General features: G+C 44.4%; 1 protein-coding gene across 3 annotated transcripts in view; it reads right to left on the bottom strand.

The window, feature by feature from the left end:
• The window catches only part of SLC11A2 (solute carrier family 11 member 2), a 319640-nt gene that overhangs the window by 194339 nt on the left and 104458 nt on the right, over window positions 1–20843 (bottom strand). For all 3 annotated transcript variants that reach the window (XM_030198289.1, XM_030198288.1, XM_030198291.1), the window contains one exon: window positions 19319–19444. In XM_030198289.1, coding sequence (XP_030054149.1) covers window positions 19319–19444 — 126 coding nt within the window. The remainder of the gene's footprint in view (window positions 1–19318; window positions 19445–20843) is intronic.

Here is a 20843-nt window from a genome sequence, read left to right as displayed (position 1 = left end):
GGACATAAGCTCATGTAGCTGAGTCCTGAACCGGGCCCGGCTCGACGTCGAGGCACCAGGGTCTCGGTGTCGTCGAGCGGTGGACTCCCGCGCCGGCGGGGACGGAGCTCCCTCCATCGACGTCGACGGGGACTCCACCTGCGTGGCGGTCGAGACCGGCGCCGCAAGCGGCGGCGGTGTCGACGGCCCCGGCGCCGGGCTAGAGCTCGCCGGCGCCACAGACATCGGCGCCGAGGGCGCAAGCACCCCCGGCGCCGGCACAGCCTGGCGCATCAGCCCTTCCAGGATCCCCGGAAGGATGGCTCTGAGGCACTCGTCCAGGCCCGCTGCCGGGAAAGGCGGTGGGGCCGGTAGGGGTGTCGGCGTCAGTAGCTGATGGGGGCCAGGAGACGGCACCGAGGTGCCGGAACCCCGACGCGTCGGTACCTCCACAACCGACGGGGACCTCTCCTCTCGACGAGTACGCTTCGGCGTCGCCTCCTCTTCGATATCCGGATGCACCGAGGGCGACCGGTGACGACGCTTCTTATCCTTCTTGCGATGTCCGTCACCGGCGCCGGAAGGCATGGAGGAGGAGGAGGTCGATCCCCCTCGGTCTCGAGGTACCGGGTCAGACAGGGTTCGGTCCCGTGGCCCACGAGCTGAGGGAGTGACCGGGGCCGACTGCCCACGCGGCCTCTCACCTCCACTCTCACCGGAGGACCGGCGGGCCGACGGGACCTGTTCTCCTGGGGTCGATGCCATCGGTGCCGATGTCTCAGGCATCGATACCGGTACCGAAGGACCGGGCGTCGGTACCGATGCCGTCGAGGTCGACGTCGAGGGGCCGGCGCAAGTTCCAAAAAGACGGTCCCGCAGAACTTGTCTCGCAACCTGAGTCCGTTTCCGGAGACCGAGACACAGGGAACACGACTTGATATTGTGCTCCGGCCCGAGGCACTGGAGGCACCAAGCGTGGGTGTCGGTCTGCGAGATCGGCCGGCCGCAGCGACCACACTTTTTAAATCCACTCGGGACCTTCGAGGACATCGACGGAAAAATCGCGTCGGCGAAGTCAAAGTCGTCAATGGTGGCTGGAATCACACCTCGAAAAAAGAAACGACCGAGCGGCCACTAGGCCGCAATGCGGCGTCCCCGCTGGAAGCGAGGGAAAAGGGGAGCGCGTGCTCCACACGCTCAGGTTTTTTTTTTTTTTTTTTTGAAAGGGAAACCGGCGATAACCCAAAAACAAGAGAGAAAAAGAAAAGCGACGATCCGCGTAAACGCGATCGAAATTCCGGCGGCTGAAACAGAGAGAGCGGCAAAGCACAACTCTCTCCAGACGCGGAAAAAAAGGAACTGGCGGGAGCGGTCGCGCACGGGCAGGAAGACGGCCGCGCATGCGCGGTGGGCGTGCCCTGCGTGCCGACCGTCCCGCGAAGCTTCTTTCCGGTTGGTGGGGGCTGCCGCGGACGTCACCCAGTCGTGAGAACAAGCAGCCTGCTTGTCCTCGGAGAAACACAAATACACACACTACTTTCCTTCCCATCTGAAATTTTTTACACTACTTTCTTCCCAGCATTTACATTTTAATCTGGCACGTTAATTTGGCTTTTTTAAAGTCCCATCATCTACTTTGGAACCACTCTAGTCTGGCAGGTTAATTTGGGCTTTATACCAGGCATCCTGGTACCTGCAGCCTTAACCTCCAAAATGCCTGCATCCCGTATGCACTGTCCATTCTCTAAGACGGGTAAGAGGTGGCATATTGGGTTATCCCCGCCCACTAGTGACTGCCCAACCTAAGGCACGAGGCTTGGACTCATAAGGCATAAGGGGTCTTAAATATCTCACTATTGTGGCGATATGAAAAAGTAGGACAGGGGACCTGCTAGAACTAGCAGGAACAATATAACTGGAGGTATGGGAACATGAACAGTCGTCACTACAGTGACAGATCAAGTATCCAGGTTTGCTTCCATCTTGCCTCCATGCACAAAAAAAAAACCAAAATAAACTAGTGGAGATGTCAGGACTGCTGGATATACTTAAATTAATATGAAACCAACTCCTGATAACTCCCCCTCCCTCAGGAATCACTAAGTATGGCAAATGGACCAAATGTTGCCCAGCTGGCTGCTAGCCTTGTGTTTTCTTGATTACCCCTAATTATTACTACTACTATTTAACATTTCTAGAGCGCTACAAAGTGTACGCAGCGCTGTACAAACACAGAAGAAAGACAGTCCCTGCTCAAAGAGCTTACAATCTAATAGACAAAAAGTAAAGCATTTAAATTAAAAATATTTAAGCAGTCAAGCACAAGAGAACAGTCACAGAAGGACTGAAGATGTTGAAGGGTGGTCAGTGTGATTAGGTGTAACTCTGGTTGGAGTAGTGGAAGAAGGTGATAGAAGAATAGAAATGGGTGATGTAAAAGTAATGAGTGGGTTGATAGGGAGGTTATATAAGACATGTCACTCTAGGGGTGGGTGGGTAGAGGGGTAGGGAGGGCGGGACTAAGTCTAAAGCAGGAGAAGGTATTCTCTGCAGCCTATCTGTGAGATGGAAAATGCTCTCTGAAGCTGCTGCTATAAGTTGTTAGTTTTCTCTCCCTGAAAGAGATCCAAGCCACACCCACGAAGTTCAAACTGTCTGAGGGAGGGTGAGGGGAGGAAATTAACATACCTATGTCCTCTCTGGGCATCTGGGAGCAGGGCTCTCAGTGAGAACAAAGAAAGCCAGACAGATAGGCTCCAAAACTAGGGACTTCAAAGAGTAAAACCTGTGAAAATGGTCACCTTGACTTCCGGAAGGTACTCTGGAGTTTGTAAAGGAAAGAGCTGGCAAAGGCTGGGAAGAAAGGAAGTTGTTTTGATCCCTCTCTGTTCCTGTTAGATATATATAGAGAGAGCAGAGCACATGACTCTGGGCTGGCAGTTTTTCTCTCTTTCTCTCTCATATACCCACATACATCTTCAGCCACCAGAGCCCCCAGCACTGCCCCCCGCCCCCCTTTCTCCTTCAGCCCTACTCAGAGCACATGGCTCTGCTTTCTTAGGCTCTTTCTTTCTTTCTCCACACACACACACACACACCTTCAAGCCCTACCTCAAGGCTTCTCTCTTTCTCTGCACCCCCCTATTCTTACCTTTCTCTCATTGATTCCGATCTAAACCCACACACACACAGATACCTGTACTAAGTGCTGTGAGCCTATATATGTACATTCAATATACTTTCTATATATATCCAAACCCGTGTGGATTGTGTATTCTTTGGGAACCCACTGCCTCTGTGAACTGGACCCGGGACCGTACCTAGACAATAATTGCTGACACCGTTCTTCTAATCTTTCATTGCAGAGTACTCTTGACTTTTGGAAAGAGAAAAAAGCTTTTTTCTGTGCCTGCTCCTTCCTTTGTTCTTCCCTCCCTTACCTTCCTCCCCGTTACGACGCTAAGGAGATTCTCCATAGGCCTGCTCTGGGCCTTTCCCTCCTCCAGCTTTTGCCTTCAGCTGTAACTTCCTGTTTTGCAAAACAGGAAGTTGCATCAGAAGGCGGGAGTCAGCAGAGCCGACCTGTGGTAATCATTGGTTTTTATTTTTTACCGTAGGAGCAAAGTTTTTACCACTCCCGCAGGGCAATAAAAAGTTTTGCTCCCGCACCCACAGTAAACATTAGAAAAAAACTGTTCCCACTGCGGATTTACCGCGGGTCCCCGTGTCATTCTCTAGGACTGACACCGGCTGCACATATTTCAGGACATGGTTATCCACGCCTACCCTAGCTAACATAATATTCAAGCACCTTTCTGACCTCATGTGCAATTTTTAAAAATTAGTCTCCTTATTTTCTTACTCCGTTACTCTATGTTATCTATACGTTTCATCTTTGCTTATATCCTTTGCTGTCTCTATTAAAATGTTTATTATGTATTGTACTTACACCCTTTGCTGTCTCTATTAAAATGTTTATGTACTGTGTTGACATTGTAATGTAGTATACTATGCCATACTTCATATTGTTATTTGAATATTTTTACTGCTGTAATTGCCTGTTGCCTATGTTTGACTTATTGTTGCTGTACACCACCTTGAGGGAATTCCTTCAAAAAAGGCGGTAAATAAATCTTAATAAAATAAGTAAAAAGTTAAAATAGTGCATCCTTCTGGACAACATTTACATTTATTGATACTTGATATACTGCCTATTGCATTCATCTGAGTGATTTAACAAATATTAAAAACAAAATAATATATTTAAAAGAAAAGTGTAAAAAAAAGTTATATCATTATATCATAAGAGAAATGGAAGAAAAAAATATTAAACGGTATTATTGAACACGTCCAGAAGTTCTCTTATTTCTTTTTCAAACAGCTTTTGAAGACCTTGTTTAAAGTTTGCTAAAGATGATTTCAATTGTAAATAATCCGGTAAACAATTTCAAACTGTTGGTGTTGTTATACTGAAGATGGACTGTCTTATAAAGTCAAAATGTACAATCCAGAAAGAAGGAACTGTTAAGTTTAATGAGAACTTAACATTCTAGCTGGAGAAGAAGGAATTACTAAACAAAATAAAAAAATTTTTTTAAAAGGATCACCATCATGATTAATTTTGAATGTTAATATGGTTAATTTAAAACAAAATCCTTGAAGAAATACGTAACCAATGCTCAGCTTTCAAAAATAGGGTTACGTGATCAAATGTGTGTGATCCAGTAAGAGATTTAACAGATGTGTTTTGGATAATTTGTAAACGTCAAATATCTAGGGCACATACATCTTGCAAACAGAACATTACAGTAATTCAATTTACTCATAACTAATGAGTGAATAATAGCAGCTGAATTCTTTGTTAGCAAACTGGCCCATCCAGGGACATCAGACCCAGAAACTACAAAGTAGAAACAGTAATTACAATCTATTGTGCTAAAGAGAAAGTGGACTTTCCTGCCTGCTCTAAAGTCCTAAAGCCTGTTGTCCTTGAATTAATTTGAGTAAGCTTTTATGCATGGAATATTCATTTCAGCAGCAGGGATTCAAAAACTGTGGGTAGAGAGGTGTGGTAGCCGTGTTAGTCCACTTTTAAAGGTAATCAATAGAAATAAAACAAAATAAAACATGGAAAAGAAAATAAGATGATACCTTTTTTATTGGACATAACTTAATACATTTCTTAAGTAGCTTTCGAAGGTTGCCCTTCTTCGTCAGATTGGAAATAAGCAAATGTTGGTGCATGACAGTATATATAAGTGAAACATCAAAGCATTTCAGTAGCAGTCTAACAGGATGGGGGTGGATAGGTGAGAGACAGGAAGAGTCGGGTGGATGAGGGACAGGGAGATATGCATGGAGACAGGAGGGTGACAAAGCAGTACAATTTTATGGTTTATAATGGGCTAGAAAACCCAGATCTTAGTTAAGTCCTGTCTGGTGGGTGTCAAAATATTTAATCATTCTGACTTCAAAGGTCTTACGTTCCTGTATTGTTTTAAAGTTCGCTTTAAGGATTCTTACCATGAAATCACTGGTATAGTGTTCTGGTTTTGTAAAGTGCTGCCCCACAGGCGTGACATCTTTATTGGTACTAGCATTTTTCATATGGTGTCTATGTAAATTAAATCTCTTCTTTAGCATCTGACTTGTTTCTCCAATGTAGCAGCCTTCCTTGCATTTTTTACACTGAATGATAAATACCACATTGGAAGATGAGCACATGAAATATTCCTTGATGTTGAATATTTTTCCTTTGTGAATGACCGTGGGGTCCTGTGAAATGTTTTGGCATAGTTTGCAGCTGGATATATTGCAAGGATGTGTGCCATTCTTTTCTTTTTGAGTCTGTGTTGGGAGCTTACTTCTAATTTGTGTTTTAAGTTGGGTGGCTGTCGGAAGGCCAGCACTGGTGGGGATGGGAATAGCTCTTTCAGTAATTCATCCTCCTGGAGTAGAGGCTCCAGATCTTTTATGATTTTTCTTAATTTTTCCAGCTCTGGGGTTGTATGTCACTATAAGGGGGATTCTGTCTGTGGCTTTTTTTTTTTTCTTTGTACTGTAACAGATTTTCCCTGGGTGTTTTGAGGGAGAAGGCAATATTCTTGGAGATTATTTTGGGGTTGTAGCCTTTCTGTTCGAAGGATGCAGTCAGGATTTCAAAGTGTCTGTCTCTGTCCCCTGGGTCAGAGCAGATATGGTGGTATCTTGTGGCTTGGATGTAAATAATGGATCTTTTTGTATGTGAAGGGTGGAAGCTGGAGTTGTGGAGGTAGCTGCATTTGTCTGTGGGTTTCTTGTATATGGATGTTTGTATATATCCATCGCTGATTGAGACTGTGGCGTCCAAAAAATTGACTTTTTCTAGGTAGTCGTCAATTTTGAATCTGATTGTAGGATGGTATGTATTGAAGAAATTGTAAAATTGTTTCAGAGTTTCTTCCCCCTCAGTCTGGACTGATTTGGACTGAGGGGGAACAAACTCTGAAACAATGTAGCCAAACTGAAGCTAAGTCGGCCCAAATCAGCTAGTTATCCAGGCAGGGATGAACCCAAATTCCCTGATGCCAGAGGTGTGCAACCACCATCCCCTATCACCTTGGAAGACATGCAGGGCACCATAGCCCGGCCAAAAAGCAAAGCCCAAAAATGAAAGTACCACCCCAACACACAGAAGCATGATATTTCTTGTGATGATCTACAATGGGGAAGTGAACGTAGGCCTCTGTGAGGTCCAAGGAAGTCAAGAACTCCTCCGGCCGCACCAAGACAATGACTGAGCAAAGTATTTCCATCAGGAAGCGCTGGACTCGCAGACAAGCATCCACTTTCTTGAGGTACATGAAGGAGTGAAAGGAATCACCCTTCTTTGGGACCATAAAATAGATGGAGTACCTGTCCAGGCTGCGCGCCAACGGCAGAACAGGTTCCACTGCTCCTATAATCGCAGAGATGCTAAAGGGTGAGAGCGATAGCCTTTTAAAGAGGTCATGAAGATGTCTGGAACCGGACAGGTGAACTCTATGGAGTACCCCGTTTCGACCACCTCCAGAGACCACTGATCTGAGGTGACGCAGATACACTCATTGTGAAAGACAGCCTGCCTCCCACTGGAAATAACAAGAGCCCAGTGTACCCTTGAAAGGACTCCTGCTTGAAGGACCTACTCTGTCCCCCTCCTGGACCAAAGAGTGCAGAAAGGACCTGAAGTGGCCTGCCCTCTTGAGGCTGAGGATCACTGTGCACTTTTGCTGCAGCTCAGGGAGACAGAGAGCCACGCCTACCCCATATCCTTCAACAACTTCTCCAAGTTACCACCAAAGAGCAAACACCCCGTAAAGGGCAGCTGACTCAAAAGCTTCTAGGAAGCTGCATCCGCACCCAGTGGAGAAGCCACAACCAACAGTGACCCCCCCAATACTGCTACCAAGTAGGAACCCAGACGGACCAGATCAAAGAGGATGTTTGCCCAAACAGGCTGTCCCATCTCCAAGCAAGAAATCTCTGGGGACCCCAGCAACCGCTAGAGCCAATGCAAATGGAGCTATATAACCACCATAAATAGGAGCCTGTATGCTAGGGCCCCCACCAAAAATGAGTCCCTTTTAGAATAAAGACAAATATTTTGGACATACGTTTTCATCCTGGTGTTCTTTGTGGAAGTGTCTCATTGGAAGAAGAACACAGTGGTGAGGCTGGGAGGGGAAATGTGGGAAGGAAGGAAGGGAGGGAAGGAAGGAGGAAAATACACTCAAGAAGGATTTAGGGTGTGGGGTGGGAGAATTATTTTTTTTGAGAGGGGATTTTGGCAATTTTATGAAGCCTGGTACATAATTGCAGAGAGTAGTGATATTACTGACAAAGTCCTAATCACAATGATAGTGTGTCACCTCAACTTAGTATAATAAAAGGTTCCACAATTGGATAGTGTCCCTTAATGAGAAGGGAATAAATTCACCTAGCAAGCAATGTTTATTATTTAGAGAACTTTTGCACCCGAGTCTGGATATAGCTTATATACAAGAAACACACAAGTGACACTTTTGCTTTACCAAAAAACATACTTGCATATATATCTGAGCTGTATCAAAGGGGGCCACCAAAAAAGACAGGCAACAATACTAATTCACCGGGATTTGCCATGGCAGGAGAAAGGGTCAGAAAAATAAAAGAGGGGAGGATACTTATGGTATGAGGAGAAATCATGGGAATCTCAGTCTCTTTATTCAATATCTATGCCCCAATGAAAATCAAGTACCATTTTGGTAACAGGTCTTGGATTTGTTAAATACAATGTCCTCTTGGGTGGGGACTTCAATATGGTATTTAAATCCACAGACTGACTTGCTTCCATTTAGGCCACCAAATCCAAAAGGGGTTAATATAAACTTACTGATACATGTAGAACAATTAATCCTTAATTGAGGGATTAAACTTTTCACTCAAATGTATATCATTGATTGTCACTCTAGGTTGGATATGTTTTTGGGAGGGACTCCTTTTGGTTAAACAGAAGGAAGACGAGCATCATTAAAACTATTATGTGGTCTGACCACGCCCCCATATTGGTTGAATGTACATTACACTTGATCTTAATCAAAAGACAAAAAGCAATGGCTTAAATGAGTATTAAAGGAGGATAGTGTAACATAGAGGGGCATAATCGAACTGTTCACCCTGGCGAAGGGGCGGGACAACCCGTATTATCGAAACAAGATGGGCGTCCATCTTTCATTTCGATAATACGGTCGGGGACGCCCAAATCTCAACATTTAGGTCGACCGAAATGTTGAGATCGCCGACCTTAGAGATGGCCAGCCTCAGTTTTCGCCTTTAGTGGAAACCGACGGCCATCTCAAAAACGGCCAAATCCAAGCCCTATGGTCGTGGGAGGAGCCAGCATTCATAGTGCCCTGGTCCCTCTTACATGCCAGGGCACCAACCGGGCACCCTAGGGGGCACTGCAGTGGACTTCACAAATTGATCCCAGGTGCATAGCTCCCTTACCTTGGGTACTGAGCCCCCCAAACCCCACTCCCCACAACTGTACAACACTACCATAGCCCTTAAAGGGTGAAGGGGGGCACCTAGATGTGGGTACAGTGGATTTCGGGTGGGGTTTGGAGGGCTCCCATTTACCACCACAAGTGCAACAGGTGGGGGGGATGGGCCTGGGTCCGCCTGCCTGACGTGTAATGCAGTACCCACTAAAAACTGCTCCAGGGACCGGCATACTGCTGTGATGGAGCTGGGTATGACATTTGAAGCTGGCATAGAGGCTGGAAAAAATGTTTTTTAATTAGTTTTTTTGGGTGAGAGGGGGTTGGTGACCACTGGGGGAGTAAGAGGAAGTGATCCCCGATTCCCTCCGGTGGTCATCTGGCCAGTTCGGGCACATTTTCGAGGCTTGGTCGTGAACAAAAATGGGACCAAGTAAAGTCGGCCAAATGCTCGTCAGGGGCCCCCTTCTTTTTTCCATTATTGGCCGAGGACAGCCATCTGTTAACCATGCCCCCATCCCGTCTTCGGTACACTGCCGACACGCCCCTTGAACTTTGGCCGTCTCTGCGACAGAAAGCAGTTGAGGCCGGCCAAAATTGGCTTTCGATTTTGCCGATTTGGCCGCCCCTGAGAGGACGCCCATCTCCTGATTTCTGTCGGAAGATGGGCGCCCTTCTCTTTCGAAAATGAGCTGGTATAGTAGCATAGTAGATGACGGCAGAGAAAGACCTGCACGGTCCATCCAGTCTGCCCAACAAGATAAACTCATATGTGCTACCTTTTGTGTATACCTGACCTTGATTAGTATCTGCCATTTTCACGGCACAGACCGTAGAAGTCTGCCCAGCACTAGCCCCGCTTCCCAACCACCAGCCCTGCCCTCCACCACTGGCTCTGCCACCCAATCTCTGCTAAACTTCTGAGGATCCATTCCTTCTGAACAGGATTCCTTTTTGTTTATCTCACGCATTTTTGAATTCTGCTACCGTTTTCACCTCCATCACCTCCTGCGGGAGGGCATTCCAAGCATCCACCACTCTCTCCGTGAAAAAGTACTTCCTGACATTTTTCTTGAGTCTGCCCTCCTTCAATCTCATTTCATGTCCTCTAGTTCTACTGCCTTCCCATCTCCGGAAAAGGTTTGTTTGCGGATTAATACCTTTCAAATATTTGAACGTCTGTATCATATCACCCCTGTTTCTCCTTTCCTCCAGGGTATACAAGTCTCTCCTCATACGTCTTGTAACACAAATCCCATACCATTCTTGTAGCTTTTCTTTGCACAGCTTCAATTCTTTTTACATCCTTAGCATATACGGCCTCCAAAACTGAACACAATACTCCAGGTGGGGCCTCACCAACGACTTATACAGAGGCATCAACACTTCCTTTCTTCTGCTGGTCACATCTCTCTCTATACAGCCTAGCAACCTTCTAGCTACGGCCACTGCCTTGTCGCACTGTTTCGTCGCCTTCAGATCCTCAGATACTATCATCCCAAGATCTCTCTCCCCGTCCGTACATATCAGACTCTCACCGCCTAACACATACGTCTCCCGTAGATTTCTACTCCCCAAGTGCATCACTTTGCATTTCTTCGCATTGAATTTTAATTGCCAAACCTTAGACCATTCTTCTAGCTTCCGCAGATCCTTTTTCATGTTTTCCACTCCCTCCCGGGTGTCCACTCTGTTACAAATCTTAGTATCGTCCGCAAAAAGGCAAACTTTACCTTCTACCCTTCGGCAATGTCACAAATATATTGATCAGAATCGGCCCCAGCACCGACCCCTGAGGCACTCCACTACTCACCTTTCCCTCATCCGAGCGAATTCCATTAACCACCACCCTCTGTCAACCAGTTCACCACGTCAGGTCCTATCTTCAGCCTGTCCAGTTTATTTAAGAGCCTCCTGTGGGGAAACGTGTCCAGTGCCTCTAGAAAAATTTGGAGACTCAATGAAAGTCTCTTACAATGCAAAGAAATCAGGGAGGATATACGGAAAACCATTACAGACTATCTTGAATTTAATGACACAGGCAAAGTCAGTGACATCATCTTATAGGACGGATTAAAACTGTCTTTCAGGGAATATTCATTAAGTAGGAACCTAGAATTAAAAAGAAGAAATGGGTAAAAGAGAACAAGATTTCAAAACAACTTAAGGATGCCATGAGTGGGAAAGTGCGGGGTACAAATGTAACAAAAAAAAAAATTAGATTTCCAATACCAAATGTCAAGACAGAAAAAGTATAGACAGGAGGCTGATACACTTAGAGCTACCCTACAAGAAATGCGATTGGAGGACTTAGCCCACTAGCTGCTACAACAACATTATGAATAGGGGAATAAGTCTGATAAAATATTAACAAATAAATTGAAAAAGGTTCATATAAGAAATATTATTACCAAAATAAGAGGTAGTAGAAGGGGAGCTGCTTTACAAAGTAGAGTTCATTCAGAAGAGTTTTATCAACATTTATATGCTAAAGAACAGACGGATTAGGACAGACTCCCAATTCTTATCTGAGGTTACACTCCCCATGATACCGTCAGAATGGAGTAAGAAATTAGATGAGGACATAATGATGGATGAATTGGCAGTGACCTTTCAAGCAGACACCCTTTCTCACTGGTTATGATCTGATCTGAATCTACAACAAAAAAAATGCTTCCAGGGATCTGCATCAATTGGATCAAAGGACATCAGAATCAGAAAATGCAAATTGAAAAATTACTACAGTTTGTGAGTTGTGAAGTTCATATCTTTAGCTTATATTATCTCTAAATTTCTGATTATTGCGAATCTTCCTCTGCATTAAACGTTCCAAATAATTTCCCAGGAGTGAAATACAGTCATTTGATTTATGTCTCTACTGAACAGAATTGCCTGCTAGTTATTAGTGGGCTTTAAAAACTATTTTACCTTGCTTCAAGATTTAAAAGCACAAAATATTGGTAGAATTAGCTGACCAACTGCATATCTCATTATAAACAAGAAGTCTTTATTGAAGCAAACAACAGAGCGCCTCTTCCTAGGAAGATGACATGTCAAAGGGATTCAGACCCTCATTAAGCACTGTCTGCATAATTAACACTCCACTGTTAATTGCTGCCAAACATAAACTGGCTTTTTGTTATACTAAATAGTTAGAGAGCTCTATAATCTTAACTACTTTAAAGAAGAATGTGCTTTGGTCTAGTAAACCAAAAATCTTCATACATCCCAGTAATCTGGGGAATAAGAAACAATAGACTCCCCCATCTGCCTAGAAAACACAAAATTAAGCAGCAAAACTCTTATCTAGCTATACCCACACAAATACTTGCCTACCACCATCAAGTAACCCCTAAAACTACAACCACAAACAGACCAGTACTTGGAAACTTGGGCCTAGTAAATGCTAGATTAGCCAATAAAAAAATTTCCTATGATCCATGTCATCATCAATGAATACCACTTAGGCATTTTGGGAATAACTGAGACCTGGTGGGATTAAAGTGGAGGAGTACCACTGGCTGAACTATGCCCCACAGGATTCACTATCCTGCACCAACCAAAACAAGGGAAGCGGGGTGGAGGGGCAGCAGTCCTGATCCAAGAGACAAACTGCACAGATTCTCCCATCCCTTGCCTGTCTGAGTCAGAATGCCTTCTAATCCAGCTGGGAGACAAAGAACTAATGTGGCTGCTCATAGTCTACAGAGCACTTAACACCACATCTGTGCAAGAACTGTTGAACCTGGTAACTGAGATACCCTAGGTTACTGATTACGGGATACTTTAACCTACACACTGAAACTCCAGACACCACTACTGTTGCCTTCCTTGATACGATGGCAGTTCTAGGATTCATTCAGGTAATCAAATCTCCAACCCATGAAAAGGACCATTTGCTAGACTTGGTGTTCTGCAAAGGGGTGAACATCTTGGAACCCAAGGCTGGTGGCATAGAGATAAAACCCCTATCATGGGCTGATCATTTCCTAATCATATTTTCTATAAAGGACTACATAAAAGAGATAGGCCCAATCAAAGTTTGGAAGGAAATCCAAGACACAAGAAATCAGACTGCTGAAAACTTCATGGAAGCCTTGTCCTACCCCCATCTGGATGAAAAGATGTGAAAGAACAGGTTTTATTTAGATTTTGCTCACACCTTTTTCAGTAGTAGCTCAAGGTGCATTACATTCAGGTACTCTGGATATTTCTCTGCCCCAGGAGGGCTCACAATCTAGGTTTGTACCTGAGGCAATGGAGGGTTAAGTGACTTGCCCAAGATCACAAGGAGTGGCAGTGGGATTTGAACCGGCCACCTCTGGATTTCAAGACCGGTGCTCTAACCACTAGGCCAGTCCTCCACTGGCAATGGCATTAGAAAAAAAACCGGCCCCTCTAAAGAAGGTCCTATGTTCCACAAACGTTCCCCGCAGTTCTCCTCAGAACTACGGATTGTTAAGTGTCAAGGACAACAACTTGAAAGAAAAAGGTGAAAATCTCACCTAGTTGGAGAGACTCAACTGTAAGAAACACATGGCATTGTACCACCAGGCCTTAACAACAGCCAAAAAACAATATTTTTCTCAACACATAGAACCAAGCAGCTATTTAAAATAGTAAACAGCCTACTGCAAACCCCACAACATAACCAGCCTTCCCAATCACAACTAACCAACAATGATTTTGCCAGTTTGCCAATAAAATTAAAGGTCTCCACCTGGAGACAGTCTCATCAAAGCTCCTACTCATTCGACCAGGTCACAGAGGAAGCTCTTGAAAATAAACTGAAAGGCCTACAACCTGCCCCCTTGATCCCTGCCCAGCAAATAATGTACAATCAGCAGAAACAGGCCTCACTGAAGGAGCCACTAAAATTATACACTCCTCTTATGGAAGGGCAGCCGCTAACAACACTAAAAAGAGCTGTGGTGTGTCCCCTACTGAAAAAGAGCTCAATGTACCAGGACAAGCTTGAAAACGACCGACCAGTCTCTAACACTCCTTTCCTGGCAAAACTTATAAAACGGACAGTCTACAGTCAATTCAAAGACTGGCTAATTGAAAGTAATTGGCTAGACCCCTGTCAATTTGGCTTCAGACCTGGGTATGAAGAGACAGTTCTTGTGTCCCTTCTTGATGATATGCACAGAAACCGTGATAGGGGATCTGCCTCAATACTAGTGTTGCTGGATTTCTCAGCAGCCTTCAACACCATGGATTATATCATGCTTACAAGACTGGCAGAAACAGGAATCAGTGGCACAGTATTTACTTGGTTCAAATCCTATTTGACAGAGAGACAACAATCAGTTCTGTTCAGCAACAGCACATCATTACCTTAGGCACTGAACTGCAGGGTACCACAGGGATCCATATAGTCTCCCATTTTATTTAATATCTACCTCTGGCTGAGTTGCTTCGGTCAATGGACACAAAATTCTACATCTATGCTGATGATGTGCAATTACTCATACCCACTGACCCAGATCTAACCATAGCTCTGGGTAAACTGACTGCCTGCCTAACTGCAACTCAGGAACGGGCAAACAAACAACTCTGCCTGAACCCAAGTAAGAGAGAGTTTTTGGGTACGAAACACAAGTGGACAAATACCTAAACTTCAAAATACCTTTTGGGAAGTATGAACTCCCCCTAAAATCATAGGTCAGGAATCCAGGGATACTGCTAGACTCATCACTCACTCTGATCCTGCAAATTCAAGCAACCTTCAAAAATTGTCTCCATCACTGACGGCAGCTATGATCTCTCTCTCCATATATTGAAAAGACAAGTCTGACCACAATAAGCCATGCCTTGATAATATCACGAGTAGACTACTGTAATGTCCTGTACACTGGCCAAAGCAAAAAGTGTTTATATCAGCTCCCAACTAATTCAGAATGCTGCAGCACAACTGATAGAAGGATGCAAGCAGCGTGACCACATCACACCCTTCCTGCAAAAACTACACTGGCAACCAGTTCCTTACAGGGCTAAATTTAAAACTGTATGTTTGATTTTCAAGGTCCTCAGACAAAATGGGCCAAAGTATTTAACGCATAAGTTAGCCCTTTACACTCCATTGAGACCTTTAGGGTCCTCTCAAGGATCATCAGTATCTGTAACCCTGTCAAAACAAATTTTTACAATGTGATACCCGCCAGCGAGTCTTCTCAGGAGTGGCCCCCTTACTATGGAATTTACTCTCAGAGGGACTACATATAACTCGAGACTACCTTTACTTCAAGAAGAGGGTGACTGACTATACACTCATTCTGCACCCGGACTAGCTTGCAACACGCAATGTAACTTAGATCAGTTCCTTATCTCTCGCTGAACTAACTTGCCTTGAGTTTAGCTAACCATCTAATTATCCCAACTGACTCTGTACCACACATCTTGTTCCCATCATATATCTGCACTTGGTCCCTCTGCTATATGGTAAGGTGTACTGTAGAAAATCATTAGCACCATATCTCTGTTAGTTGAATGTTCTAATGCACGCTTATTAGGTGTATCATTAGTATTATATCTCTGGTATTTGAATTTGTATATTTTTTATACTGTTTCAAGGTAGTTCTATTATTAAGTTTCACTTTGCTGTTTTCAAGTTTACCTCATTTATTGTATTTACATTTATACTTGGTTATTTTACTATTGTTATGCTGTTAACAAAATTGTAAGCTTTATGTTAAACTGTAACTGGGCGAATCTCTTCATACAGGCGAATAATAAATCCCAATAAATAAACAAATAAATAAATAAAATGCCTACCAAAGGCCCTGGGCCTTGATGACGTTTCCAATGTTTATAACACATTTTAAAAATCATTTAGCCCCTCTAATGGTTAGTTTTTTTGTGGTCAACTTCCCGAATCTATGAACACAGCTGGTAAAACAAACTTATGTAAACCTGATACCCAACTAACTGTGGATCATACCACCCAAGATCCTTAATAAACTTAGATTTAAAGATTCTCAGAAAAACACTAGGTTTATTCCAGGGTGCCAAATTACAGATAATTTCAACAACAAAAAAAAAAAAAAAAAGGTACTAAACTTGATATGGGCAGCTACAGTGGAACACCAATCTGCTTTACTGCTTACAGTTGATGCTGAAAACACGGTCAGTCACGTTCAGTGGGGCTTTATGATTGACGTTATGCAGAAACTAGAGGTGGGACAGGGTTACTTATAACAGCTCAGGGTATTGTATACCAACCCACAGACATATTTAAAAATCAAATGGGGCTATACCTGTAATTAGTTTTGTTAAGCAGAGGTACCAGGCAGGGATGTCCCGTGTTTCCCCCTTTATTAGCCCTTGTTATGGAGCCCTTTGTATAGAGAATAAGGGACTTAGACGATGTTGCTGGGACAGAAATAGGTAGGATGTCCCACAAAATATCATTGTTTGGAGAAGATGTTATTCTATCACTCACTAAACCTTATCTGTCCCTCCCAGTAATTATGCAGGAGATGCAGGCATATGGGTCAGTCTCAGCCTTCAAAGCAAACAGATAAAACCAAAGCTATGAATCTCACTATACATAACAATGAATGGAAGAGGACTAAGGACAACTTCCCATTCAAGTGAGTTTCCTATAAAATTACAATATATAGGAATCTTTGTCACTAGAGATCCATAATCACTCTATACAGCTAATTATCGCCCCTTAATAAAGTAAGAGCATATTTGAGAGACTTGTCTAAGGGGGAGTTTTCTAGAAGTGGGAGTTTTCTTGGTTTGGTTATATCGCCATAGTTCGGAAGAACATCCTCCCTAGGCTGCTGTACCTTTTTCAATCGCTGCCTCCTCAAATTTCTACAGAGATCAATGGCAAAAGGCTTTAATTTTATTTGGAATAATACAGATCCTAGAATAGCAAAAACCACTCTAATAAGAAGAAAAGAGCTGGGTGGTCTGGGATCCCTAGTTTATATAATTACTATAGGGTTGGCTCAGTTTAGACATCTATGGGACTGGAGATTATCAGGCTCATTTTCGAAAGAGAAGGACGTCCATCTTTCGATACAATTCAGAAGATGGGCATCCTTCTCACAGGGTCGCCCAAATCTACATAATCGAAAGCCGATGTTGGGCATCCCCAACTGCTTTCCATCGCAGGGACAACCAAAGTTCACGGGGGTGTGTTGGAGGTGTAGCGAAGGCGGGACTTGGGCATGCCTAACACATGGGCATCCTCGACCCATAATGGAAAAAAAGGGGCGTCCCTGACAAGCACTTGGACGACTTTACCTGGTCCTGTTTTTCTTATGACCAAGCCACAAAAAGGTGCCCAAACTGACCAGATGACCACTGGAGAGAATCGGGGATCACTTCCTCTTACTCCCCCCAGTGGTCACTAATCCCCTCCCACCCTCAAAAAACATCTTTAAAAATATTTTGTGCCAGCCTCAAATGTCATCGCAGCAGTATGCAGATCCCTGGAGCAGTTTTAGTGGGTGCAGTGCACTTCAGGCAGGCAGACCAAAGCCCATCCCCCCCCTACCTGTTACACTTGTGGTGGTAATGTGAGCCCTCCAAAACCCACCAGAAACCCATTGTACCCACATCTACGTGCCCCCCTTCACCCGTAAGGGCTATGGTACTGGTATACAGTAGTGGGTAGTGGGTTTTGGGGGCTCAGCAGACAAGGTAAGGGAACTATGTACCTGGGAGCAATTTATGAAGTCCACTGCAGTGCCCCCTAGGGTGCACGGTTGGTGTCCTGGGTATGTAAGGGGGACCAGTGCACTACGAATGCTGGCTCCTCCCATGACCAAAAGGCTTGCATTTGGTCGTTTCTGAGATGGGCATCCTTGGTTTCCATTATCACCGAAAATCAGAAACAACCAAGTCTAGGGACGACCATCTTTAAGGACGACCTAAATTTCAGGATTTGGGCATCCCCGACCGTATTATCGAAACGAAAGATGGACATCCCTCTTGTTTCGATAATACGGGTTTCCCCGCCCCTTCGCCGGGACATTTTGCGAGGAGGTCCTCAGCAAAACTTGGGCGTCCCTTTCAATTATGGCCCTCCACGTCTCCCCGGAACCAGCCCTTCAGGCCTGGAAATCACCAGTATTGAAACTTAAAAGAATTGTCTCTGCAAGGGAGGGGAGGGGAGAGCGGAGGATCAGGATGCCAGGAGAAAGCGGCTGCACTGTGGCACATCACCAAGATCCTCATAGAGGCTTACAGGTGCCACAATACAGGCAGACTCTGTGGCTGAACAGGCAACACCTCTACAGGACTCAGCCCCCGAAACCAGCAGGCTGAAGCAATGAACAGAGGAAAGGACTAAAGGGATGCCCACTATGCCTGCCAAAGAATCGCCACAGGATCTTACATGCAGTAAGGATTCCATATGCCCCAGAAAACAAAACAGCTGCAACAGGCTGAAGAAAACACAGGGACACAGAGGGCGCTGAGGAAAACCCCAGTCCAAGTTTCCCACACATGCCAATAGTTTGGGTCTAAACAGAACATGCACAGCTGCTGCAACGGGATCTGAACCCAGTTCTAGCTGTGTTAATGCCCTTATGCAGCTCTCCAAAAGTAAATATAACTTGTGGCAACACTCACTCCAGTGCTGAGGAGGTTGAAACTGGTGTCCTTGCAGGCAAGACTCTGGAGACTTATGGCAGAGCAATGGAGGATGCTAAAACACCCAACTGCCCAAAGCAGCAGTCTCACCCTTTCGAAGAAACAGCCATAGCTAAAATAAAGGCTAGTGAAAAGCCACTATTCCTCCCTTTGTTTTGTGTTTTTGACTTTTTTTTTTTTTTTTTACTGTGAGGAAGGAGAAGGGAGGGATGGGCTGAAGAGGGGAGAAGGGTAGGGGAGGGACCTGGGTGACCAGGTGTACCCCCTAAACCCAGAACTGCTCAGCCAGAAACCCCTAAGCTCTACTGATCTGAGAGAACAGGAGCCACCATCAGATGAGACCAAGAGCTTGTGAGAGACCATCCATCCGCCTGCTGGAGATAGAGAATACTGACTGACCATGGAGCATTCCATCCTATAAAGACAGTGCAGTTTCAGCGCTCTCTATCTCCATCTGCTGGTAGATGGTCACAACCCACAAGTCTCTGGATACATCTGCTGCTGACGCTAAGTATTCGTTTTGTTTGCTATAGATTGTTTGCGTTATGTTTGGTGACATCAATAAAATATATTTAAATATAAAGCCACTCTCTCAAGGGCTAAGGAGAGGATGAATAAACTCCCCCCCCCCCAAACCAACAAAAAAAAGTTCAATAACGATGAAAGTTTAAAAAAAAATTTGCAAGAAGGTTTTAATATACATTTTGAAGGACTCGGTTTCCTACCTTAAATCCAGCCACTGCTCCAGATTGTAAATCAGACTCAATGTTTCCTGGATCCAAATAAGCAATGCTCATCAAAAAACCTGGCCCTGTGAAGGCCCAGAGTTTGCGGAAGCTAAACCGAGGATACTAGAAATCAACAAAACAAAAAGGTTATATGATTCCGTACTTTACTATTATTTTCGTCAAGATAATTCTATAAATTAGCGCTTCAGTCTAGGAACCCCAATGCAAGGTGCTTAATTCCAATTCTATAACGCTGTTTTGGCACTACGATTCTGTTATTAATACTAGGCTAAGTCAGCATTGGCATACCCATGTTTAGGCGAAGCCTCTTATGCCATGTCAATGGCAGGTGTAATTTAGAATGCCTAGGTGTCCTCAAGTGATGTGCATAAATTTATAGCATTCTATAAAACTATGCACATAAAACGGGAGACTTGACAATTGCCCACCCACATGTAAAGGAAAGGGAATGGGACTTATACACCGCTTTTCTGTGGTTTTTCCAACTACGGTTTACATATTATATACAGGTACTTATTTGTACCTGGGACAATGGAGGGTTAAAGTGACTTGCCCAGAATCAGAAGGAGCTGCAGTGAGAATCGAACCCAGTTCCCCAGGATCAGAGTCTGCTGCACTAACCACTAGGCTACTCCTCCACTCCTATAGCCTTGCAGTTAGGCATTATGGCACTTAGGCGCTATCCTATAGAACAGAACCAAGTGCAAATATGTGCATGTCAATTAATGGTGCCTTTGACACAAGAGGTGCCCTTCTCCAGATACCAGCTTATAGAACTGTTCTGTATTTAATTGAAGCTTTCTTTGAGATGAGGGAAGAGGGAACTATCAGCATTTCATAACGAGTATTAGTATAGTACAGTTTATTGAAAGTTCAACCCCTATATATTTTGAATGTATTTTTTTTATAAAAGGGAGCTTAAACAGTCAAGACAAATAGGCACATTTTGCATCTATGCATCTTTATAAAATTATTTACATAAGAACAGGTATAACTTGTGTGGCAGCTTTCAGGGAGGCAAGTCTGTGTATATAAAGTGAAGATACTTACCTGTAGCAGGTATTCTCCTAGGATAGCAGGCTTCATATTCTCACATGTGGGTAGACGCCGATCTGCATCGTCCGGTCTGGCATTTATGCCCAAGTTAAAAAAAAGCAGTTTTGTGAAGCACGAGCCGCACTCCACTGCACATGCGTGAGTGCCTTCCCGCCCGCCACAAGAATGCAGTTCCCTCAGTTTAATTTTAAAGCAAAATAAGGAAAATACAGATGTATCTTCGCTTTCTCCGAGGACAAGCAGGCTTGCATATTCTCATGCATGGAGAATCCCTAGCATCCAGGCTCACCCAAAACAACAAACAATGGTCAACTGGGCCTCGCAATGGCAAGGACATTACACAGATTAACCTGAAACTTTATCTGAATGAGAGTGCAGCCTGGAACAAAACAGGCCTAGGAGTGTAGAGTTGGTTTCTACACCCCAGACAGATTCTGCAACACCG

The sequence above is a fragment of the Microcaecilia unicolor genome, chromosome 3 (genome assembly GCF_901765095.1).
Source record: "Microcaecilia unicolor chromosome 3, aMicUni1.1, whole genome shotgun sequence".
Taxonomy (NCBI): Eukaryota; Metazoa; Chordata; class Amphibia; order Gymnophiona; family Siphonopidae; genus Microcaecilia; species Microcaecilia unicolor.
Note: the sequence above shows the minus strand (reverse complement) of the source record. Positions and strands in the feature narration are given on the sequence as shown.